A 24,133-nucleotide genomic window follows, 5' to 3' on the forward strand; every position below is an offset into this window, starting at 1 on the left:
TAGAAATTAGAATTAAGTTATAGTTATTTAAACTATAAGCTTATTAAGCTATAGTATTTTACTATATATTATTATTATAGGCTAATATTACCTTTTAATCTATTATATTAAAGTAAATCTTTTATATAACTAAATAATTATAATACCTAAAATTAAGTATATAATAAATAAAATAAACCTAAATTAGGTTAAATACTTTAATTATTATTTAAAGCTATATATAAGAGGTCTTTATTACCTCTTTATTATTAAAAGATATAAAAGCTACTACTTTATCGGTTTTAAGCTATATTATTAAAAAGGAATACTATTATACTTTATATACTAGCTTATTTATTTTATCTACTTTAGCCTTTAAATATAAAATGTTTAAAACCACTTAAGATAATATATAACTAACAAACTAAAGATAAAATATAATAAAGTATAACTTATATTATAAAGAAAGACTTCTTTCTAGCGTTTTATAAAGCCTTTATATAAATACTTATAGAAAAGAATATCTAAAGAGGTTTTAAAGGCTTTAAGTTTATCTCTTTAAGTATAAAAAGTATATTATTAAAGCTAGACGTTAAGTTATATACTCTAACGCCTCTAGAATTACTTTTAATAATACTACTCCTTTAGGTTTTTAAAACACTAAATAATATAATAAAAGCAACTTTTTAGTTAATATTAATTAAGGATTAAATTACCTATTATTAAAATAGCTTTCTAACACCTATTAATAATAACCTTAACTATATTACTTAAAGGAATACTTAAAATAATATAAAAAAAATATTCTTAAGGGTAGAAAATAAAACTCTTTAAGAGGAAAATAGTATATTAAGCCGTTATTAGAGAGCTAATAAAATACATCTCTAGTAAGAAGTAAGTCTTACTATAGCTAATATAGAGGATATATAGTTGTAGAGGGATGTAATAGTATAGGTTTATAAGGAACTATATTAGAGGAGTAGTTATAAGCTAATAACTAAATTAGGTTAATAACAATATAGTATATATAGAAACACAGGATATAGTATATAAACGTATTAGTTTGATATAGAAACGTCTAAAGAAGAGAATTCTAAGTAGCGTTAATTAATTTAGTGTTGTTAATATTAATATCTTCTTAGAATTATAGTGTAGTTGTAGTTAGGTGATCAACTTTCTTATCTAATTAACTTGCTTATTAACTATATTACTCTATATATATTATATTAATATACTCTATTTATATTATATTTATATTATAATAACGTCTTTTAATCTTTCTTTAGTTTTATTTTATTTATAGAACGTTACTAAAGATTATAAGTTTAATATATAAAGTATTTATTAAAACAGCACTTAGTATAACTATATATAGTAAGGTAGTTAACTATAAGTAATTCAAAATAGGTATTAATATATTAACCTAGTACTTAGTTAATTTCTAGCTGTTAGATTTAAACTACATATAATAATATAGTTAGATTTCTCTATATAGTAAATCTAGCTTAGATATTATAACTTTTTAAACTATATTAATAAGCTAAAATAGTAGATACCTATAAAATAGTAATCTTAGAGGTGAAATTATATATATTAATAAAGATACCCTTCTCTTAAGACCACTAAAGGCAGCCTTATATATTAAGATAGGTAAGTAGTTAGCTAAGTAAATAGCTATAAAATTAGCTAGTAAGATAGCCTTAAGGTTAGCTAATAGGATGGCTATATAATTAGCTTACTAGATAGCTAGTAAGATAGCTATAAGGTTGGCTAATTATATACTATTAGGTGGTATATATTTATTTTATATTATAGTATAGTTAGTCTTTCTAGTTAGCTAGCTTTATATCTATTACCTATTATATTATAACACTTATAGTATATATATATATATATATACTAAAGCCTATTTACAGTATTTAGTAATAAATATTTAGTTTTATACTATTTTTATTATTATTTTTACTAAAATATAATAGAGTTATAATTTATATTTATAAAAAAGCTTTAATAAACTATAAGTAAGTATTCTTTAAATACTTTTATAAGGTTTAAATAGGATTTTATATTTTATTATAAGTATTTTAATTAATTATAATATATTATTAATTAATATAAGTATTAGCTTTTTTATAAAAGCTACTAAGAATTTATAGCTTAGTATTATATTTATTAAACTCTTGTTTATAAAAGGTTTTATTTTAAATTATTACTATATTTAGTTGTAGCTATTTAGCTATATAATTTACTAATTTACACTTTCGTAATTAAATACAGCTTTTAGACTATTTACTTTTAAAATAAATCTAAATACTATTTAATAAATATTATATTAACCTAATTTAATCTTTATATATCTCTATTAGCAATAGACCTCTTTATTTAAACTAGTATAATATATTTATTTTTAATAACTTATTTAGAAACCTAACTTAATAGCATTTATCTATTTAACAACCTATATACTAGCATTTATAACGTCTTTAAAGTAATTAAAATCGCTAGTGTTATTTAAAACATTAAGTATATAAATTTATTTTTCTTTAAATTAGAAATGTAGATAAAGATTAGTTGCCTTGTTTTCGTATTATTATCTTTAGCTAGAAGCTTAGAGCTAAAATAGCAACATTAAGCTTTACAGTTTTTAAATCCCTAAGAAATAATATCTCCTTATTAACCGCTTGAAGTTTAAGACTTTAGTAATTGCGCCTGTTTGTAGTGATCTATATAGGCGGCATATATAGTGTAGTGAATAACCCGCCTTGGGTTGGGAAGGGTGAGGGTGGAACTAGCTTAGTGCTGTTGCCAACTAGATGGAAGCACTAGGAGGTGTAGAACCTATCAACATTTCCAGAAAGATGGGTTGCAGCTGAGCTGAATCGACAAGCAGAATAATATTTTAAGAGGTTCAAGTCCAGCCTCAGCACTTCTTGAGCCCACACTCTACGCACAGATGCACGGATGCAAAGCACAACTGCCCGGCACAGTTTCGCCTGCAGAAGAAGTGCAACTTCAGTGCACACCACCGCAGCCTTTGAGCCTCTTTATACTCTTGCTAGTCTGAGCATGAAATAGTTGGTAAAGTTCAATGTGAAGTCATATAGTCGTCACAAGCTTCTCAGCTACATTAAGACGTTGCCATTATTTTCTTGGCAACTCTAACACGAAGCAGCCAGAGCCAAGCTTCTCTTGCACTTCCCACGCTCAAAGCCCCAAGGCGGACCCAATCTAGATACTCTTTGACAATTTGCCAAGTTCTAGTCTTGAATGAATGGTGGTTTGGCTGGCTAGATGATTGTACTGACAGCCTTGATGATTGTTTCTACCCTGAGTTGATTGGTTGATGTTGCATTTAGTGAGTGTAGCATTTATTGGTTGCACTCGCAAAGACTTTAATGGAGTGCCCACCTACGGGGAGCCCTTGTTAGGCAACTTTACAGGATCATGCAAGCACATACGACCATACCCACTGGAGAACTCGGGATCCCGTCCGCTCTCCCATAGATAAGCCAGTGAGGGCCGGATTAGTAGTTGGGTCGGTGACGACCAGCGAATACCTGGTGTTGTATGTTTTTTATTTTTAGCCGTCTTTGTTTGTTCAAGTCTCAATGCCGGGAATGTCTGTATTCAACAACAAAGGGGACGCGTCGTTGATCGCATCAATCCTTGAGTTCTACAATAGTTTGAACCCTGGCCCCGCAATTAGACTCTCTCGTCTTTCGTCTCGAACTTTTAGACAGATGGGTTTATTTGTAGTGGCACGCAGTGGGTGTTTTCTTGGTATGTTGTCGTCTCCACGAGCAACTAGGACTGAGTTCATGAATCCTAGGTGGTTGCTCACGAATTGATGAGGCCGGAGTGGATGTCCTCCGATTTGGTCAGGTCAGCTGCGTAGTTGGTCGAAGCCTGTGTGACGGCGCTGGAGCCTTTGGGCGCCGTTGAGATGGCTGACGGGGCTCGGCTTCCGGTCTGTAGATTATCCCAGCCAAGGCCTCGCAGCCGAACCAGGAGCTAACCTGCAAACTCGATTTGCCGTACAATCCGGCAACAAAGTGTCGGGCGCAGCCTCCTGAAGTCGCTTCTGCTTCTTCCAGCCTGAACATGGTCCAGAGGGGAGAAGGCGACGGCTCGCGCCGTAATGGCTGAGGAAGGTATCAGCGAGACCAGAGTGTGGAGTCATTCGTGACAGGCATAACATGTATAAAGAAAACGACAACAAGGCAGAGATAATGAGTGTGTGTGTTTTTCCATGTAACGAATAATGTTGGGAGATAGACAGCCGTCTGGCTAATAAAATATCTAGGAACACCGATCGTCGGTAAATGTCGATGACTCCAAAACCAAGTAAGTATAACCCACAAGAGTAGACTGCTGAAGCGGCCAAAACCAAGGCTCGAAAAAGAGCTTCAAAAGCGGCCTGCAAGACACGTCTATAGGAGACTATAGAACAGAGACACTGTTTCTAGTTCTTGACGCACTGGACGAGTGCTCAGTCGGCGAAGATATCGAAACATTCGTTCCGTTGCTCTCCAAGCTTGCAACGTCTCTGACCTACAACTTTAAGGTCTCTATAATTAGCAGGCTGGCGGTGGCTATACGCTATACGCTCAGCTCCATTGAAGGGGGTTTTCAAACCAAGCTCCACTAAATAGAGCTACAAATTGTCTCTAGAGACATTATGATCTCTCTTAAAGACCAATCATTGGTGACTAGGGAGCGATGGAACACCTGGAAATCCAACGATCCCTCCTAGCAACTTGACGTCATATGGCTGGGTAACTTAAGATTGATAGCACTAGCCGATATAGCTGATCGTCTGTTTATTTTTGCGGCCACCACTTGCCGTTTAATTGCTGATCCCCTCTATAATCCAGAAGAGCAACTATCCTGCGTCCTTAAAGCTGTAGTAGAAAGTGGTATCAACGATAGATTAGTTTCAATATATCTTCCGGTTCTATAGTAAATTAAGGCAGGTAGAACTAAACGAGAAGTAGGTGTTTTTACTAGAAAGGTCTTAGCGAGTAGTCGGTACGCTCGTTCTTCTTCAGCAACCATTACCGGCCGCCTCAATAGCGGGCTTAATATCAACTAACGAAATGGATATCGATTAAGTGTTGGATTTTCTCAGCTTGGTAACCGACATTCCCCAGGATAAGATATGTGTAGTAAAGCCTTTTCATCTTTCTTTTCGTGATATTTTACTTGGTCTAGAAGCTGGAGTGTTCTCAATAGACTTTATGTAAACACACCAAAAGATCGCATTTAGCTGCCTAGACTTGCTTCTTATGTCGCCTGGATTACTGCCAACTCGAAAACGCTAAACATACTAGCTTTCTAAAAGGATTTAGACGCTGGGGTACTTCAGGCAAGGCAAGGTTAGATTGACAATCTAGAAGTTCTTTCCTAGGCATCGACCAGCCGTACAAGTCTTAGCTAACCGCGCTGGATGGAGTTAACTGTTGTCCCATCTTCTGCGGCATAACAAACATGTGAGAAGCTCCATAATCGTCCATTTTGCTTCAACACATCAGGATCAACAATCCTGATTTGCCCATCACGAATACCTGACTGGTTGGCCCTTCTCCTGAGACATACTTTTGTGTTGCCATACTCGACGTGATAAATCCCAAATTAAGCAAAATTGTGTGTACTTTCTGCCTTGCTGCCTCTTTCTCAGCCCTCGAGTTTTGCGCCTTGAACAATGCCTCATCAAGTACTATGTAGTTGTGGTCGATCAGCCACATTCACCTCCAACCGCGATTCGCCAATGCCGGCTGCAACACAGAGTGATGGTTTCCAGTCCAGCACCTCCGTAGCATCAAACTGCGTCTCGGAATTGGGTCCTTTATGGCGCTGGTAGACGAGGTGCAGCCTCGTCAGCAGACCCGGAAAATAGGCTCTTGGATCCGAAGTTTCTTCGGCGATTGTAGAAGCCCATTTATTCCCGGATATGTCCATTCGCAACCTCCATTCACTTCCTTGTGTCGTAAGCGTAAGCGTAAGCAAGACCCCCGGGTGCGACCGGCACAAAACCGGGCAGCGGACTCCCGGCCAGCCCCGACCGCCGAATCCTTCAACCTCCGACCCGTCCCGCTCCGGTCCCAGCTTCCTAACACAGCAAGCCCCGTGACACTAAGTCCCGGGACAAGTCGGACAGTCGGAACCGGGCCTAGAATCTACAGCATTTGTCGCCCACGCATGTTCTGCATCTTCCTGCAATCCTTACCCGTTCAAAGCGGTTTAAATCGTGCTCCGAAGCCCCAAAATTTGCACCGTTCAGATCTATCCGTGAACCATCACACCTTCGCAAACTAAATCGTCTTACCCATCATGCCCGAAATGAAAATCCTCGTCCTCGGCCTTCCCCGGACAGGAACCCAATGTACGCATCCCGCAAGTCCTCTTCGTCGCACTCTCCTCTCCATGAACTGATCTCCCCCTCCCTTCCCTCCCAGCCCTCGCCGACGCCTTGGCACACCTCTCCATCGCCCCCGTCTACCACATGCGGGAAGTCTCCAAGAATTTCCACCAAGAGCCTTGGATCTCCGCAATCGCCGATAACATCCCCCACTCCTCGCCCCCCGATCCCTGGTCCCGGGCGCAATGGGACGCCCTGCTGTCCGAGTTCTCCGCCGTCTCCGACTTCCCCGCCTCTCTTTTCCCCACCGCCCTTGCCGAGGCATACCCCGAAAGCCTCATCATCCACACGACCCGCTCTCTTGAGTCCTGGGAGGCGTCGATGAGGGATACTCTCATCCACGCGCATCTGCACCGCGACCCCGAGAGGAAGTCACCCATGGAAGGGCTGGCGAATGCCTACCACGCCGCGTGCTGGGACAACGACTTTGAGAAAAACGGGAAGGCGTATTACGAGCGGTACCATGAGGAGGTGCGCGCTTTGAAGAAGGGCGGAAGGCCATTTTTGGAGCTTCATCCAGGGGACGGGTGGGGGCCGCTGTGCGAGTTTCTTGGAGTCGCGGTGCCGGACATTCCGTTTCCGAGGAGTGACGACTGGGTTGAGTACAAGAAGCAAGCGGAGAGGGAAAGGAACGAAAAGAAGGCACAGGAGGCTGTCGAAAGTATCTAAATAGAAGGAACAGCATGGGCGGCAAAGGAGGAAGCGCGCGAGAAGTCTAGGCTGAGCTCCCTTTTGCGACCTCGATTGATTGTCGACTTGGCCAGATAATGTAACCGACAGTTGAAGTCCGATCAAAAAGATTTCAAACGAGTATGAAGAACACGCATACTACTAAAGCCTGCTCTCCGAGACGCTTCAAACGAACAAAAAAATGGGCGAAGGTTAAGGTGAGGGGCAGTAGTTAATAGACAGGTATCTTCCTCGCAACAATTTCTAACGTCTTGGAGGGCGCATTGACATTCTATCAATAGTTTCAAGCGATCTGCTATCTACTCTCCTAGGTTGTCCTGCTAACCCTGTTTGGGATGTGTCCCTGCTTCTAAGGTGATGTATTTTAAACTTGATACATGGCTTGCGCCCATCATGTCTCCTCTGGTTGTGGGCAAACAGTTCCTGTTGGCGCCCATAAGAATCTCCACGGCTGAGGAGACAGTCTCAGAACTGGAAGAATGTGGCTGACGGACTCAGCACGGCTATCGTCATCCTTGCTTGCGTCGGCGTGGATTAGTCCTACCTCATCCACCCACTGATCGCCGGACCCGTTTATGCCCTTCATCATCACACTGCCCCTCACTCCGGTAACTTCCATGACATTTTCTGGGCCTTTAAATCCAGGCGAAGTGATCTTCGTTGCTGGAATCCCATTGAGACTGCGAGCCTCGCCTAGGTGCGTAAGCAATGCCTCTGTGATTGCTCTTTGACAGTTCTTGTGCGTGGGACCGGCGGTGGCTATTTGCGACGCCGGGTGGAAGGGGGCTGCCGCCTACTCTAGAACGAGGAACTCGAAGAGCATTGAATGTGATGATGTGACCGGGGACGCTGTCGTTTAGAGAACTGGAGGGGGCTGGCGAGGAGTTTGGACAAGCCTCGACCGCTCGACTCGACACAGTTGCGCTAGCGAGTGACCAGAAGCACGTTAGCTTCGTTGAGGAAGTTGAGACAATGGATATCCGAAACGATGCATCGCTCATTAGAAACGATAAGGGTTCTTTTTCGCCTGCCTACAAGAAGGCGCCATCACATAATTAGATCCTATAGGAACACGACGCAGTCAACGCCAGTGATACCAAACAGGCTCGCCTGTTGAGTGAAATGAACATGGCTGACGGCATGTTCATTGCCTCTAGAGCTAGCGTGGAGTCTTTGAGCCGGACCAAGACAGAACTGCATAATCACCACCAAGTCCCGGTCAACCGGCATAGCAAGCGGTTGATAGAGGATATACGATACACCGTCTCATCCTTAACACATCTATTGGGGTCTAATGGAAGTTAGCCTTGAAGCTTAAACTGTTCTATTTTTAAGCTTATAAACCCTTGACGCCAATCTTCAAGTAGTTTGCATCCTCAAGAAGCTTTCGGAACTCTTTAGACTGTAGTTCGTCGACATCCCAAGCAGCCCAGACAAAGCGACCATGTAAAAATCCAGCTTCAGGAGTCGCAGCCCATAGAGCAAACTGTCCACCTAAATCCCCTGTGCGTAATGTTAATTTTTCTCCTTTATATAACACGCCTGTATAAAGCTAATTTTCGATCAAAACGCGAAATAGGTGTGTCTTACCGTCGTACCACTCAATGATATCTTCGCTAAATCCCTGCCTTCTTGCCGACTCGGTGAAAACTTCACCAGGATGAAAGTTTATAACCTGCATTGTCTCCGGCTTTACATCTTTGGCGATCTGTTGGATTAGGAGCGTGCCAGAGTTCTTGGTAAGACCATAGGATGGCCTGGCTCCTTCTGCATCCCAGACGTAGATACCTTGTGTAGAAACATTAACTAGGAACTATAGGGCCCCAATTTGTTAGCCAATTCATTTTTATTCTAGATGGGTATTAACGGCGTCGAAGCAGTCTTATCTGCAAGCATACCTTCTGTTTGTTGTGATTTTCTTGCTTATAGAACCGCTCAGTATGGTCTAGTAGCGCCCTGACGTTTGTAATAAAGCTTGACCAAATCTTGTCCCGACCGCTGTTTAGAATCGGTTCTCCCGGTCCGTAGCATGCAGCGCTCAATACGAGGACGTCGACTGCGATTCCTTCTGTAAAAAGATTCAACCACAAGGTTTCAGTTTCGTCAAGATTGGCGACATCGCAGACACGGGCGTCAATAACCGTCTTCGGACTGATCTCTTTGATCTCCTCCCTCAGTTTGGCCGCTGCGGCTGCGAGAGCATCGGGGCGTATGTCCAAGATAATAATCCTTGAGGCTGAAGCTTGAGCAAAAGCCTTGGCAATGAAGAAACCGACACCCTCTGCCGCGCCTGTAATTAATATAGTCTTGGTGACCTGACTTAGCTCGTTTCGAAAGGGCGAAAGAGCTTGATACGGTTTTTTGTGGACTTTCGATACAACCTTGGGAATAGCAATAAGTCGCTCCAAATCTTGGTTGACCATTTTGATGCGATTCAATAACCTTTCTGACGTGTGAAATACAGATCCAAAGACAACAGTGTATTGTAGAGATAGTGACTTCTTTGAATTTTAAACTTGGAGAGGAAGAGACCTTTTATAATGATGCTTAGTAGCTGTTCTGGCAGTATGATCACCTGTTTGTCCACAAAATATAAGTCCGAGATTTTGAAAGTCCGCCCTTAGAGTTTTGCCCCTTGCTTACATGGTTACCTCTATCGGAGTTTGTATATGTAGAAAACACTGTGCGTAAGCTCTCTGTCTAAGTGGGGTAGGCTGCGTTGACAAAACCGAGGCATGCGGCAATTGAAAATAAGGTCCGCCGCACTTGTAAGAACACTTTTATCTGTACCTCCGCCCCAAACTATCACACCTTTCGCATATTAGAGCGACTTATCTAACTGCACACAAACTAGATAGTAGCTTTTAAACAAAGTTAAAAGCAGGGCTAAGCGTAGGTAATAAATTTTGGGATGTATTTCTCAACCTATTCTGCTAACAGGGTGCAAGACTAGGCCGACATACGCAAGGCAGTTTGCCTGGGTTAATTTACCGAATCATCCTCAAAATCTTGAGGAGGCGGTCTTACACGGTGCCTTGTCTGCGGACCTGCGCATTCCGGTGGGCGCGCATAAAATAGGACGTCAGCAAAATACATATTGCAAGACGTCCGAACTCCGAACAACGCGGAATTTCATTAGGATTACTGTATAGTGCATGCCGCCCGGTTAATTGCGGAGTTATAGGCCCCGCCCCGAACCCCGAGAAACTCGGATACAGTCCGTGCGGTTTAGTGTGCGTCTGACACATGTCGGGCCTTTAAAGGTACTAGATGTCGAGTGCCGAAGCCCGACAACAGTCTGACGTATCATTATTTACACTGTATCCTTGAGTGGCTGGGCCTTGTTTTTGTCTAAATGAAGATCTTGTACTATAGTGGTATCTAATGAGATGTATTAAAGACACCCTAGAGTGGGACGAATGTCAACACGATAGGTGTAAAAAGCACTACATTCTTAAGGCAGCCGCTTGGCGGTAGTTTAAGATATCCGCAGAATACATCTCGGTGTTTTGGTTGCCAACTTAGTGAGTGTGGAGGCCGCTTATTGGTGGTGAATGCATGCACGGTACGATCCTTGAGGCACTGTGCCTGAAATTATGTAATCACCAGCAGGCCGTTCCAAGAAAAGGATGAGGGGCGGAGGCCGGAGGAAGGAGGTGTCACGCGCAGTGTGGCGTGCTGTACGTACTGAACATCAGAGCAGTAGTATCTGGAGATGCTGACAAGGGAAGGGGTTTCTCCGTGCTAGCCCGAGCAGCGCAGCGCAGCCAAGGTAGGTAGGTACGGCAGAGGCCGAGGTAGCTGACCTGAACATGACGGTGACTAAGGAACCTCAGGGGCTTCGTTCTACGCACAGTAATCACTACTACACTGCTGTCCTTTTACCACGACAGCGGGAACAATCAAATGCAAAATGCTGGCCCCGATTCTGCACGCGTGTGGTGGTCGCAAACACGATCCCATCCCATCCCATCCCATCGAATCGAATGAATCGATCCAACCGGCCCGCCCAAACCACCCGCCTCAGCGCATGCCGCCAAGACGCTCCAGCTCCATGTATGCCTTCTGCTGACTGATGCGGAATTGCAGGCCCATCATCTCAGTCTCCAGCTCGAATGCCCGAGCTACGTACGGCATGGCCCTCTGAAACTCATCGTGCAGCTCGCCGAACCTCTTCATATCTTTCTGCAGCTGCGCTCTGGCTTGGGAGACCCAGCTCGACTCAGCATCATCACCGCCACCGCTACCTCCACCGCCACCATCTCCTCCCCCCTCGGCATTTGCTTGTTGCCGCTGTTTCCTCGCCGTCAGTCGCGATCCGGCTCGTCTTGTTCGCCCCGCCTGGCCCGTCTCTGCCGCAACAATCCTTGTCGGAGACGCTGGCAGTGAACGCGGCTGCTTGGTGGGTGGCCGAGGAACCGAATGCGGCAACGGCAAGCCTCCCCATGACAAGCCCGTTGCAGTGGACGGGATGTCTTCGTTGCCCCCGTCTCCACCTCCATCGTACTGGAACGCTGTATGCATCGGCGGTTGCCGTCTTCCCGAAGTGTCTGGGGGAGGCGGGAACGAGCAGAGGGTTCCGGCCTGTTGATGGCCCTGGGAGAGAGCCGTCAAACTTGGGTTAGCCCATCTGGTTCTTAAGTGGTCGAGATACGAGACTCACCCTCGATGTCGAGACACCACCTGCTGCCGCGTCGGAGGACCTCCCTTCATTCACCGCCGTGTTTCCTAGCCGAGGCTGGTGCTGCTGCTGTGCCTCTTGTTCCACTCCAAACGGAACCGACGCCGCCTGCTTGCCTTTTGGCTGTCGGCCGTGCTGCCCCGCTGGCGGCTGCTGCGTCAATAGCCGAGCCTGCAGCAGAAAGTCTCGCCGCAACGTGTTGGCGATCCGTACGCCGTCTTGCCCGTCGCCGATCCTCCCAGGGTCCGTCGGAAGACTCAGCTCGCTCACGGCTGTCCTCGCCGTCGTCGTCAACCCCGCAACTAGCTCGGGAATCTCGTGCTGCGCAACGCAGAACCACGCTTCCTCGTCAAATGAGAGGCTGCTGCCGCCGGCGGTGCCGATTTTGTCAAGAATGTCGATGGCGTAAGCCTGCTTCCGCGCGCGGGCGTCGTGTTACGTCTTCGATGACGACAACGCTGCGGCCCCGGCTGCCGAGGGTATCTCAAAGGCCTGGGGGAGCATGGCGCGGATCTGGTTGAGCCATGAGTACTCTTCGGGGGAGATGTGTTTGTCCTCGTGGAGGTCGCGGAGAAGCTCCCCCGCGCGCTTGAGAACGCTGCGCGTTTCTTCGGGGAGCATGGCCTTTGGGGTTTGCTAGCAATTGATGGCGATGCCGGGTGGTATTGGAAATTGCGGCAAAGAAGAGGAAAAAGCTTGAAGTTAGTCCGACAACAAAGAACACGCGTCGTATGTGGATGTGCAATGGCGATAGATACGGCCATGTCTTGGGGTAGTCATCAATGTGTGTTGTCGAGCGACAGCGACGCAGGGGACTGACTGACTGCTCGCTCGCCCGCCCGCTCCTCAGACACCCTTTGCCGCCTCATCTCATGTCATGTCAGCTCCGCACACCGCTCATCATCAACTCCAGCAAATACTGGATGCTCTCTGGCCGACCGCTAGTTGCGCTCGGGCGTTCGATTTGTTGCCATGCGAAGACAACTGACTAGGCTCCTTGCAGGGTCTCACTTACGTGTTCCGTTTATGCGCAGAGACCATGGCCAGCGTGGAGCTGTCATACAAAGCCAGATATCCCGCAAGCTTGCATCGTGTTCATGCAGGCCGGCGAACAGCATGAACTGCGACAGCTGTACCGCGGCACCAGGCAGAAATCTCGTCCCCCCGTTGTTCTTCGTCTTCTGCCAGCAAAGGCATGAAGCGGAGATGGTTCGCAGATATACCAACCCGTCCCCGCCGGCCATGCCCTGGTTTACTTCCCCCAACTACATCCACCTGTGATTCTCGTCTCCGTCAACACCAGGGACGGACATTTGTGATTTTGTGATACAGGCCGTCAATTCCATCTGAGCCGAACAGCCTAGTGACGCCCAGCCACCCAACCACGCGGAGCAACTGACTGCCGGGGACGTTGTCATGCGCCATCGCACAGCCATCACCTTGGACTTGATCTCAAACTCTCCAGGAGACCTGCCGAGTAACATACAAACACACACACACACACACACACACACACATACACACTTGCCTTGAAAAAGCTAGTTAATCTTCATGAGCAAGTTTTCACGCGTTAGTTGCCATTGATTGGGTTCGCACAACCTTAAATTATGACGCCTGCTAACGGATCATTGCAGTTCATGAAATGGTCATGAGGCATTGCAAGCCACGCCGTTTGGGTGCATGTCCTCCCGCATTTCGTCAATAATCCTGACACGAGGCAATCTCTACTTGTCTCCGACCTCCTACACCCCCACCAATGACCAACCTATTCCATTGAACCCATGCCTTGCCTCGTCTGCCAAGGAGACTCTGGTCACGAGCGGAAGGGAACATGGGGAACTCGAGGACTGGGGACGGAAGGGACGTCATGGCAACGGCGGATGGGGTTGGGCACCCATTTCGCTTGCGTCATGTACGGATTCTCCCTCACCACTTCTCACGGGTTTCCCGTGGCTCCTCTTTCCTTGGTCGTCGATCGGACGTTTCCGTCGGGAAGGGCATGTGCATGGGTGTGTGGATGGGTTTGTGGTCGGGCGGCATGTGTAAAATTGCAGGATGCCTCAGTCGGCTTGTTTGTCAAACAATAAGACATGAGAGGTTGTCAAACCGCCAACAAACAATATCACACGATTGAGAAGGGAAAGAAGGGAGGGGAAAAAAAATGGAGAAAACAGAGATGATTGAGCAGCCAAGCTTGGGAACCAAATAACCAAAAAAGAACCTAGCAAAGCCCTCATCCTCCTCTCTTTCCATTTTCTGGATTTTGCTCTGCGGCTGGCCCGGTCGCATTGAGCAGCTCCGTGAAGAAGAAAGAGTGGAGAAGGACGGACGCACGGTCGGTCGGTTGGTTGGTAATGGCTTGCGTCGCTCTCGTTTCTAGCATTTTGTATGCAGCTGCTGCCGCAAGTTTGATAGACGTGTCTCCGGCCTTAAAGTATGGACGTGAGCAGCTCAAGCTAGGCGTGTGCAAGATTCGGGCTTGTCGCTCTGCAGCTTGAATGAATCTCATCTTGGCTATTGTTTGTTAGAAGTGTCGTTTCGGGGGCGGGGGGCGACGGGTTCGGCTCGGGGTCGGTGCAAGTGGCGCATCCACAATCCCCACGGCACGTATCTACCTACCTTACCGGTACCTCGGCGGGGTGCAAGGAGTGAGTGGGACCCGGGGCATGGACCATGCCATGCCATGCCATACCGCACTGTCTGTCATACCATGGCATAGCAATGCGAGAGAAAATGGCACAAAGTACCTTGTATTTAATCAGCCAAGAGATAGCACATGGGAAGATGCGCCTCATCCCAAGGGAAGGGTGGATCGGTTGCTGGTACCAACATCTTCCCGTTCCGGGCCTGGGCTCCGTACCTACCGATCCTTGTTGATTACCTAAGCAGATATGAACGGCATGGTACGACCCAATCCGTATCCTACCCGTATCCTACCCGTGTCCGTACCCTACTGTGCTGTATCTAGACATCAATGGCTTCCCTACCCTCCTATTTGTTCTTCTTGTTGTTTGTTCACCAACTCAACTCGTCAATGTCAACGTCAATGTCAATCGTAACCCTTTCCCTCCTAAAAATAAAGAAGAGCAAACAAAAACATGCTCCCCAAACCCCTTCGCTAAATGCTAAGAAGGATCCTCTACGCCACTGATGCTCGTCGTCCATCATAGCACCGTCTTCCGTCACCTCGCCCACCTTCTCGCCTTCACCATGCCCTTGTCCACTCTCAGCGGCCGCTACAACCGCCTTGCTTTTGCCGTCGTCTTACATCCCCTCACGCAAAAAGTGCTCCAACAAGATGCCGATGCAGAGCCTCGTACGGACTCGGATGACATCAAAAAATTCAGCAGCCTCGACGACATCAACCTCTCCAATACCGAAGTCAATTATGGCCCCCAAGACGCTCGCTTCGACAGCCTGCGGCAGGCAATTGTGCTGTACTTCCATGCCGGTTTCCGCCCACGTCAGTCTCCGCTACATATACACGTCTCTGAATGCCAAGCCCACCTCTCATGGACGCCTCCTGATGTCGAGGACGACCCGCGTCCTCCGTATTTTGCCCTCTACAACACTGATCCTATCCCCTTCTTCCCACACCGTCTCATGCCTAGAGAGAAGACAAGAGCAGCATCGACGGCAACGCAAACCACAGCCACCCCGAAGCTGCGGCGGCACTTCGTCCGCTACCGTCGCCTCGTCTTCTGCCTAATAACCATCGTCATCCATGCTCTGGTCGCCTGTCTTGGACTTTACAACCTGAGTCTCGACCGGAGCTGCCCGGATGACGTCTCCCAGTGGCCACCCCCCGATATTCTTCTCTACTTTGCGCCGCTCTCTCTTCCCAGAGAAATCACTCGCGTCATTGCCCTCCACGCCGCTGCCCCGTTTCACTTTGTCACACAAGTTCCCCAAGCTCTTGCCTCGTACCAAAAACAGCACTCCCAAACACAGCAAGGCGACGAGCTCAAAGAACGGCGGGCCCACGAGGGGTGGGAGAAAGAGCCGGAGCCGGAAGATGGCACACAATCTCTCCATTTCACCATCGTCCTCGCACGTATTCACAGCTTGTACCTGTGTAACCAACTAGAAACCATCGGCGCACGGATCCAACAAACTCCCGACACGGCCGTCCGCGATGTCTGTCGCGACGTCGACGACGCCCTCGATAACCTCTCCAACGCATGGACTACCGCCTACGCGTACATGGCCGTAACATGGCCCGATAGTTCCCTCCGAATCTTCCTCTTCCTCAGCATACACCTCCGCGAGCTTGCTGTGACTGACCCTCGAGCCCCCCCTTTTCCACATGCCGCTACGGTAATGCAATCGCCGCCGCCTGCCTTTCACAACAAGACGACCGTTGCCTTCTTCGACATTCTTCGGCCACATATCGTTCCCGACTCGGAAACCTCGCTGCTCAACCACATCTACACCGGCCACGCCCACATCCACACGTTGCTCGCCGAGTTTCGCAACCTTCTGATCCATGCTGAAGCCCTTTTCGCCCTCGCCAAGAACGTGGGTGTTGTCAGGTCGTCCTCAGTCCCGTTGTCATACTGGCAGCGATCGGCGTCCCCGTTGCGCCGGCTCTGGTTTATGGTGTCGAAAGACGGCGAAGATGACGAACGTGGTGACGACAACGATGGCCAGACTATGCAACACACCAGGGCACAGCAACATCTGGATCGCCTTGCCCATTTGATCAACATGATGCAAGACGCGCAGCCGCCCATCGCCGACGCGCAGCGCGTCGTCCATAAAACACTCTCTAGCGTACATCAGCTGGGCAATCTCACTGCTGCGCTGGCGTCGGTCCCTCTCGCTGATACGGTCATGGAGGGTTCCGATGCTGATGAGGCAGGTGGCGAGTGGCGCTGGCCAACCTGGCCCCGGAAGCGGCAGCCGGACAAGGAACGCCCTGACTGGTGGCGAGGGTCGCCCTGGGTCAGCGAGGAGAACCTCATCGGTACCGGCGGCCTCGGCGGCCTCGACCTGCCCGGGGGCATAGGAAGAGCGGTACGGAGGACCATGTACTACCTACCCGACCTGCGAGGCATAGCGAGCAATATTGAGGTGCAGTTGAGAGTGTACCTGAGCCAGAGCAAGGAATTGCATGCTGCCTACTCGGCTTCTCGAGTCAAGGATACGCAGCTGATCCAGGAACTTTTTGCTTCTTCTTCATCATCTCATAGCCACGACACATGACGAATAAATCTCTATGAGTATTTGCCTGGGAAACGGCGCGTGCATCGCATCAGCATTGACGACCTTTGGGGCTGCCAAACATCTATCTAGCTAGCTTTGCTCTGGTTTTGGTTTGCCATAGGGCCTTCTGTCTTCACACCGCCCGAACATTCAGCTTCGTTTGCCAATGCAGCTCGCCCCAGCTCTTTTGGCTATAACTGCCCTTTTACCACTTGTCAGCAACCCCAACCAAAACGTTCTCTTCAAAGTGTTTGTCTTTAGTTCATGTCGGCTGCACGGTCTCCATAAGCGCCAGCAGCAATCCCCTCGCGCCCACAACTTCGCCCAACATGGTGCGAGCGGGCAGAACAGATGAGCATGTGGGTTCTCCCCCCCCTTCCTGTCCGTTTGGCTTTGACCCTGGCCTATATCACAACAAGCTGACAGCTCTCCTGCCCGAAGTACTTCAACGGCCTCCGCCTTGGCCCCAAGATGTCAAAAATGAGATACTCCACGCGAGACCGTGTCCTCGTTGACCGGCACATTGTACGCCATGGCATCGTACCGCAGCTGGCCCATATCAACGTCGACGAGCTGCTGAAGGACATGGGTTGTGTAGGACCGCTGCACGAGAAATATACCAGCCGCAAGATCGAAGACTACGTTAGGCGCCGCGCCGCCGAGTTCGGCCAGCCGCCATACGCCCCGCGGTTTCTCCCCGATGCTGCTCCAGCCGGGGGCATAGGAACGAACGAGCAAGACCAAGTCATCTGGCGGTAAGTCGTCCCCCCGCCTTTATTTAGCCCACGTGAACTGGAAAAACAATGCGGGAAAGAAAGGCGTGTGGCACCTGCTATTTCGGAATCAACAATCCAACATTTACATTCTCCATAGATACCCCGACTGGATGCAGGCGTGGCTCCAGCCCGGCTGGTTTGGCGACGACAGACCTCCCGCAGATACCGGCGTTTGTAGCGTTGGATTCGACGACGCTGATAGGAACGACTTAGTCCAAGAAGACAGCCCTAGAAGCACAGTCACTCACCATTACGAAGGTGGTTCCGGAAACGACGTCACCGTGAACCCGCGAGAACCCAAAGTCATAACCAGAGACCCATTGCCAGACCGGCCTGCTCTGCAACGAGCCGAAAGCCAGCAGCAACAGCAACAACGACTATCCGAGCCAACCACACCTGGAAAAGACACCCCGAGGGTTATAGGCTAACAAGTGGAGATGTCTTCTCCCCAGCATCGTACACTGCAAAGTCCGGTTGACCTACATCTCGGACCAACGCTGCGAGCCATGACACCATCCCGTCCGCTGACGAGGACTATGGGGGGCCCGCCAACCGCCTCGATATTGGAAGACGATCCAGTGGGTTTGTTGCGGAAGCTGGCAACACAGCGTACCGAGGTAGTCCACCTCCGCTTTCAGTTTGGCAGCCTCAGGGCCGCCGCAATGAGGGGAGACGACTCCGAGTCGGAGAAGGAGGCAGTCTGCGCAAGATACGACCAGATGCGCCGAGACCTAAGAAAGACGGAGGAAGAGGTCAAGGGAATGCTGGTGACAACGTTTCCTCCAGAGCAGCGCATCAAAGGGGCGACGGGAACATCGCTCATGCTCTCAATGTTTCTACAACGGCGCCTGGTGTTTTGATTGGACAACATTGGCACACAATATTGACAGTCCGGGCGGTCTTCCAAGCCCGGGGGTACAAGAAAACAAATGAAGATAATTGAATCTGGCGAATTTGCCCTATTGCTTTCCATTGCCGTCGCTTTCAAACCTTAAGCAGAAAAAGTTTGTCGAAGAAATCCCTCTACTTCATCGTAAATCCGCACCAGCTTGGCGTCAATCTCGTCAATGACAACCTCCAGGCTTTGTTGGGTCTTCGGAACCACTTCGTCATCGAGAAGCGCCTCAAGACCGTGCGTCCGCTTGAGCCAGTCGCCCAGACGCTCCTTGTATTTCCGCAGCCTCCTCTTCCTCTCATCAAATCGGGCAGCCGTGTCCCCCTTGAGCAGCGCACAGAGGTAATCAGCCTCGTTTTGAGAGCTCTGCACGCATTGCAGGGCGATGCGCGCCGTACGACGCTCCTCATCGCTGAGAACAGCACCGGCACCGCCCTCGTCCCCGTCTCCGTCCCAAAAAGCCGACGGGGCATCGGCGGCGGCGGAAGCGTCAGCCTCGGGACGACCAGTGGCGGGCAGTGAGACGAACCTCTTGAACAGCGCCGCGATGGGTCGGAACCGTGATGCCCACTGGCATACATCCCGGGCCATCTCGCCTTCCAACGGCCCAGACGTCAAAGCGGCCGTGACCCTGACGATATCCTGCCGCGCCGCGTCGAGCACTGAGCCAGCGGCGGCCACCCGGGCCCGGGAACGCAGTATCCCCAGGTGGCGAGGCGCGCGACGCCGGAGCACCCGGTCCAGCGCGTTTCGCGGCAGGCACGCCAGAAAGGCCACGGCGCCCGAGCGGGACCACAAGGCGGGAGGCAAGAAGAGCTTTGTCGGGAAGGTCTTGAGCTCGTCGGCGTGGGTGGCGACCTGTCTCAGTGTCGAGGATAGCGAGGTCAAGAAGTATGAGTTAGCCATCAGCTCCAGGTCGACAATGGCGTCGTAGATGGCACCGTCGGAGAAGAAGTCGACGTCGGCCAACGAGAGGCCCGCGAGAGTGACGGGGCCCAGGTCGTGGTCGGCGAAGCCCCTGAGCCACTCGCCTGTCGACAACAGATCCCCCATGACACTCTTGACCGCGTCGGCGCTGAGGAACGTCAGTTCAGGCATGAAAGACGTCGGCGTCGACCCGTCGCCGGCCGTGGACGCGACCGCGGAGCCACGTGGAGGGCTTGGGCTTTCGAAAAAGGTAGGGAACATGCCGACGAGGGAGAGCAGCGCGAGGCCAGCGGTAAAAGGCCGAGAGATGGCCGTTACCAATCTCGTCACCCAGGGCCAGGCGTTGGCCATCCACGAAACAAAGACGGCGAAAGCGACACATAAGAGTGTAAGTCTGGCGCCAAGGGACCAGAGAACGGACCAGGCCAGAGAGGCGAGCAGGCAGCAAGCGGCCGTGACGGCTGAGCATGTCGATTCGATGAGATGCCGAGCCCAAGAAGAGCGTTGGACGATGGAAGGACTAGAACACATGTCGGAGGGGGGATGATGATGTCCGCTGTGGTGGGGCCTGGCGGCGTCGGCCAGGCCATGGGCATTGTTGGTGATGTTGATGGTTGTGTCGTTGTTTGTCTGGTTAACCTGGATCGGTGCGTGATATGTCTGGCGATTCGACGGCCGGTTCAGGGGAGCCACCGTTCCGTATGTTTCTGCTGCTCCCGTTGCAGCGCCAGCGGCGACAACAGCAGCTCGCCTGGACCCTCCGAGGACTGAGTCTGAGCCTGTCTGTGGGCCATGAAGAGGTCGTTGGTTCTGGGCTTGGATCGGCTGCTGCGATGTCGACACAGAGGCTGCTGTCCGTATCTCTGCCAGGCGTTGCCTAATTATCTTCTGCGATATGCGCGTGATATCAACATCGTTGTCCTTCTGACGGCGGCGGTGCTGGTGGTGCCGATCGTGGCTGTTACTTGTGTCGGCGCCTGCGGTCTTCGCCGTGTTGTTGTTGTTGTTGTTGTTGTTATTGTTCATGTCTGTTTTCGTTCTTGCCTGCGATCGAGATTTGTATGTATGTGTGTGTGTGTGTGTGTGTGTGTGTAAATCCAGAGCTCTGCAGAACCTGATGCGTGAACTTCCTATTTAAACTGAACCTAGGGGTGTTATTAGTCACTTATTCCTCTTCCCACTCCATCAAAAGCCGCTCTTATTGTTGACAGTAGGCAGGTTTGTATTCCACCAGGCGAGGCCTCTTCTTCTTTCAGTTTTTACGTCTACATCCATCCATGGAAAGGAGGACGGTATATTACCAAGCCATAGTTGCCTTTGACGAGGCGGGGAAGCAGTCTCGTCGGTGCGGGCCAAGTCCATGGGTGTCACATCTCGAGGCGATACCTTCAAACACCAGGATTTAGACAAAAGATAGGCCCAAGCCCAGGCCCAGGGATGGTAGTTGATCTTTGGTTGTCAGGTTTCCACAGATGGGTTACTAGGTTGGCTGGCCGGCGACCCGGCCACGCAATGGCCCTAATGTGATTGATGCTTTCGCTCATGTCGACTGCTCTCCTTGTTCCACCTTCCCCCCTGGACCATGTAGAGCGAAACCAGCCTCTTGAATCCAGCTTTGACGGAACGCAATGACATACATGATTTAGTGGCGTATGGTATGGCGGTATATCAACCCGTCTATCCACCCACCTATGACACCTATCAACCATTCCCGGTCCTCAATAACTCTGCCCAAGCCTGCTAGACGGAGTGTGTCTTCCAATCCGACAGCTCGGCATGTTAACAACCCAGCTTCGATATCAAAAAGATGCCGCACCGAAGGAGAAGCCCGAGCGCGACATGTCAGCATCATCAGCCACCTCGGGTTATCGATACGGGGCGCGTCACACCGTCTTCAGGCGACTCAGGAATGAACACCGATGGGACTCTGTCCAGACTGCTCTTGGGGTTGATCGGAGGTGGGCTGAACCCGGCTCTTTTCGCAGCGGGAACCTTGGCGGTGCTCGTATTCATAGCAGTCTTCTTCTCTCTCAGCATCACCAAAGATGGTCACCCTCAATACCAAACCAGGCCCCTCGGTGGCGGCGGGGGTGGCAAACAACCCGCAGCGGCGTCATCACGAGATCAGACTAGGGAGGATATATGCCTCCTCGAGCATCGCATCTACGACCATAACACGCATGGCGGCGCCGTGGACCTCTTCTCCTTCCTAGGCCTGGACCCGAGCGTGGCGCCCCTCGGCATCTGGTTGAGTAGCGACGGCGGCGGCGGGGGACAATTGCATCGAGACAAGCTGGTCCGGGACGCCGTACGCGACGCGACGACACGGTTCATTGACGAAATTTCCGCCTCGGAACGACCAAAAGGCGACCCCGAGAGGGCCAGGCTTTTGGGGAGCCTCGGGCAGACGCTTGAGGGCGGCAATGAAGCCGAGCGGGCAGGCGGGCTGGATGTTGCTGTTGACGAGAACATGGCTATGAGGAGGCTTGCCATCGATGTCGGAATGTTTCTTGCAGACGCCGGAATGCGCGCGAGGTACGTGGCGGAGGTGATGCCGGCGATAAGGGGCCGCAAGAGCGCGCCTCAGAGGACGAAGTGGATGAGCAAGTTTTGCGGCGAGTTATGGGCGGGTTGAGGTTTGAGGCCCGGATGCGCCCTTTTTTTGTTCATGTTTGTTGCTAATGTTGAAGCCTGTGCCCTTGCTCAATATTTGAACCATGTGCTGCATTTGCTTCCGTATACCGCGTTGGCAGTGTTGTCTGTCGTGCCCTGTCTCGCGCCAGTTTTAGTCAAATCCACTCACCTGCGGCCTCTCAGCCTGGTCGCATAAACGTCAATGTGATGCATCATCCCTTTGCCAGGATAAAATGATAAACGTAAATGTCCAGTGATCTGTGCAGCTACCCGAGACAGTGAAATTTCGAACATCAGTTGCGACTCGTCATGTTCCTTTACCGTGAAAGTTCCAGCAGGTTCTGATCCAACCATTAAGATCGAACCACCATCAGGGAGGGCATTGGCTCCAAAGGTTACACGAATGGTTGGCTGAGACAAAATATCAACAAGAGAGCTGGGGGAACAATCTGTTGGCTGCAGATAATCAACTCATCAGATGGCCAAGGTTTACTTGATGCCAACCACTCGGTCCGCAACCTCGCCTTGCCAACCTTCTCCCCTCTCAACTCAACGCCACCCAGCAGCAGGTTCGACCAGCTCAGCCGCAAACAGCACAACGGCGCCTGCGGCTCGCCTTACGCTCCTGGACGTTGCAGAGCAAGACCGTAGCTCTCCCAATGAAGACGAGAGGCAATTTCTTCAGGAACCTCGAACGCTCGGTAGGTCTCGTCAGTCCGGGAGAAGCCACCTCTCAGGCTTTGCAGAGGACCACTGAAGAAAGCCTGATCAAAGCACAGCTCCCGGCCATCATGTCAAGGAAAGACAAGGCAAAGCTGGACAACTGGGCGTTGAGATCGCGACAGGTCCTCCGATTCCGGGACTACTTGGAGGAAAACGAACCGGATAGTGCGAAGCTTGGGCTCTTGACGAAAGACCTCTTGCGCAAGGCCACCAAGCTCGCTAGCTTGACCGAGGCCGTGGACGACGAAGAAGACTTCTGCCCAGGTTGGGCTACCAACAACAGAGACTTCGCTTCGTGGTTCAACCGCAACTTTATCAACTGGGATGTAAGCGACGCTGCACGCATAAAAGGCGCGACCCAACGGGAGACGCAGGGCGACCAAGCCATCGCCGCCGGCCAGTCTCCCGAACCGGCGGCAACGACAGCCCCGCCCGAATGCATCGTCTCGACGCCGCCTCCACTGTTGGTGACTGCCGATGATGTGGAACGGCTTGCACCACCCGCCGGGGTCGGCACTGTCGGGGCCGGCGAGAGGGAGGAGCAGGCGTCGAGTGCCGCGGCACAAAAGCCAACGGGCCATCCACCGCAGTCGTCGGACGAAGTCTACAACGACATAATGAAGGTCCTTGATGGCTGTGTCGTTGAAAACGACGTGGCCAAAGCGCTCAGCGCGATGCAGCCATTCTCAACCAAATTCAGGAAGCCGGCACTGCCCGCACACTGCGGCGCAGCGTCAGCATTTCGGTCTGAGCGATGCAACCCCCCGACGAGAAGCGAGGAATACGAGTCGGCACGGCAGACACCGACAAACGTGCCGGCCACGATGGCGCAGAGAACAGCGGCAGCGGCAGCATCGGTGACGGACGAGGAACAGCGATTGCCATGCAGCCCCACAGTCGGTGCCGTCTCCGCCCTCGGGGTCCCGCCCGAGTACTACTCCTTCGCGCTAGCGCGGAGCCGGAGGGGCCGGGCCGCCAGGGAGGTGGAGGCAGCGCAGAGAGACCTTGACAGGGCGCTGGGGGAGGTGTCTCATGCAGCGTCGGCCGGGGCCGATTCGAATCTGGCTAGGCTTCAGAAGAGGCTCTGGATTGCCGAGGGGGCCATGAACGACGCCGAGGTGGCAGTTCTCAAGGGGCACGAGGCCTTTGCCGAACATGTAGACGAGGCGCGGCGGCGGGGTAAGTAGTAGTGTGCGTAGATGGGT

General features: G+C 50.3%; 5 protein-coding genes across 5 annotated transcripts; 3 read left to right on the forward strand and 2 right to left on the reverse strand.

Annotated features, from left to right (window-relative positions):
- Positions 1-6,309: 6,309 nt before the first annotated feature.
- EsH8_XI_000065 (sulfotransferase family protein) lies at positions 6,310-7,066 on the forward strand (the record flags this gene model as incomplete). Its single annotated transcript, XM_083273973.1, has 2 exons — positions 6,310-6,361; positions 6,435-7,066. 2 exons carry the CDS (start codon positions 6,310-6,312, stop codon positions 7,064-7,066), a joined length of 684 nt encoding a protein of 227 aa, XP_083120309.1.
- Positions 7,067-11,110: 4,044 nt separating this feature from the next.
- On the reverse strand, positions 11,111-12,389 carry EsH8_XI_000066 (uncharacterized protein; the record flags this gene model as incomplete). The annotated part of the gene is made up of 3 exons (XM_083273974.1): positions 11,111-11,380; positions 11,751-12,132; positions 12,226-12,389. 3 exons carry the CDS (start codon positions 12,387-12,389, stop codon positions 11,111-11,113), a joined length of 816 nt encoding a protein of 271 aa, XP_083120310.1.
- Positions 12,390-14,978: 2,589 nt separating this feature from the next.
- EsH8_XI_000067 (uncharacterized protein) lies at positions 14,979-18,177 on the forward strand (the record flags this gene model as incomplete). Its single annotated transcript, XM_083273975.1, has 3 exons — positions 14,979-16,784; positions 17,400-17,728; positions 17,847-18,177. 3 exons carry the CDS (start codon positions 14,979-14,981, stop codon positions 18,175-18,177), a joined length of 2,466 nt encoding a protein of 821 aa, XP_083120311.1.
- A 563-nt stretch (positions 18,178-18,740) lies between these two features.
- Positions 18,741-20,597, reverse strand: EsH8_XI_000068 (uncharacterized protein; the record flags this gene model as incomplete). The annotated part of the gene is made up of 1 exon (XM_083273976.1): positions 18,741-20,597. The coding sequence occupies one exon, from the start codon at positions 20,595-20,597 to the stop codon at positions 18,741-18,743; it is 1,857 nt and encodes a 618-aa protein (XP_083120312.1).
- An 883-nt stretch (positions 20,598-21,480) lies between these two features.
- On the forward strand, positions 21,481-24,115 carry EsH8_XI_000069 (uncharacterized protein; the record flags this gene model as incomplete). The annotated part of the gene is made up of 2 exons (XM_083273977.1): positions 21,481-22,106; positions 22,921-24,115. The coding sequence occupies 2 exons, from the start codon at positions 21,481-21,483 to the stop codon at positions 24,113-24,115; spliced, it is 1,821 nt and encodes a 606-aa protein (XP_083120313.1).
- Between the last annotated feature and the right edge of the window lie 18 nt (positions 24,116-24,133).

This window comes from Colletotrichum jinshuiense, chromosome 11, assembly GCF_051148585.1.
Source record: "Colletotrichum jinshuiense chromosome 11, complete sequence".
NCBI lineage: Eukaryota > Fungi > Ascomycota > Sordariomycetes > Glomerellales > Glomerellaceae > Colletotrichum > Colletotrichum jinshuiense.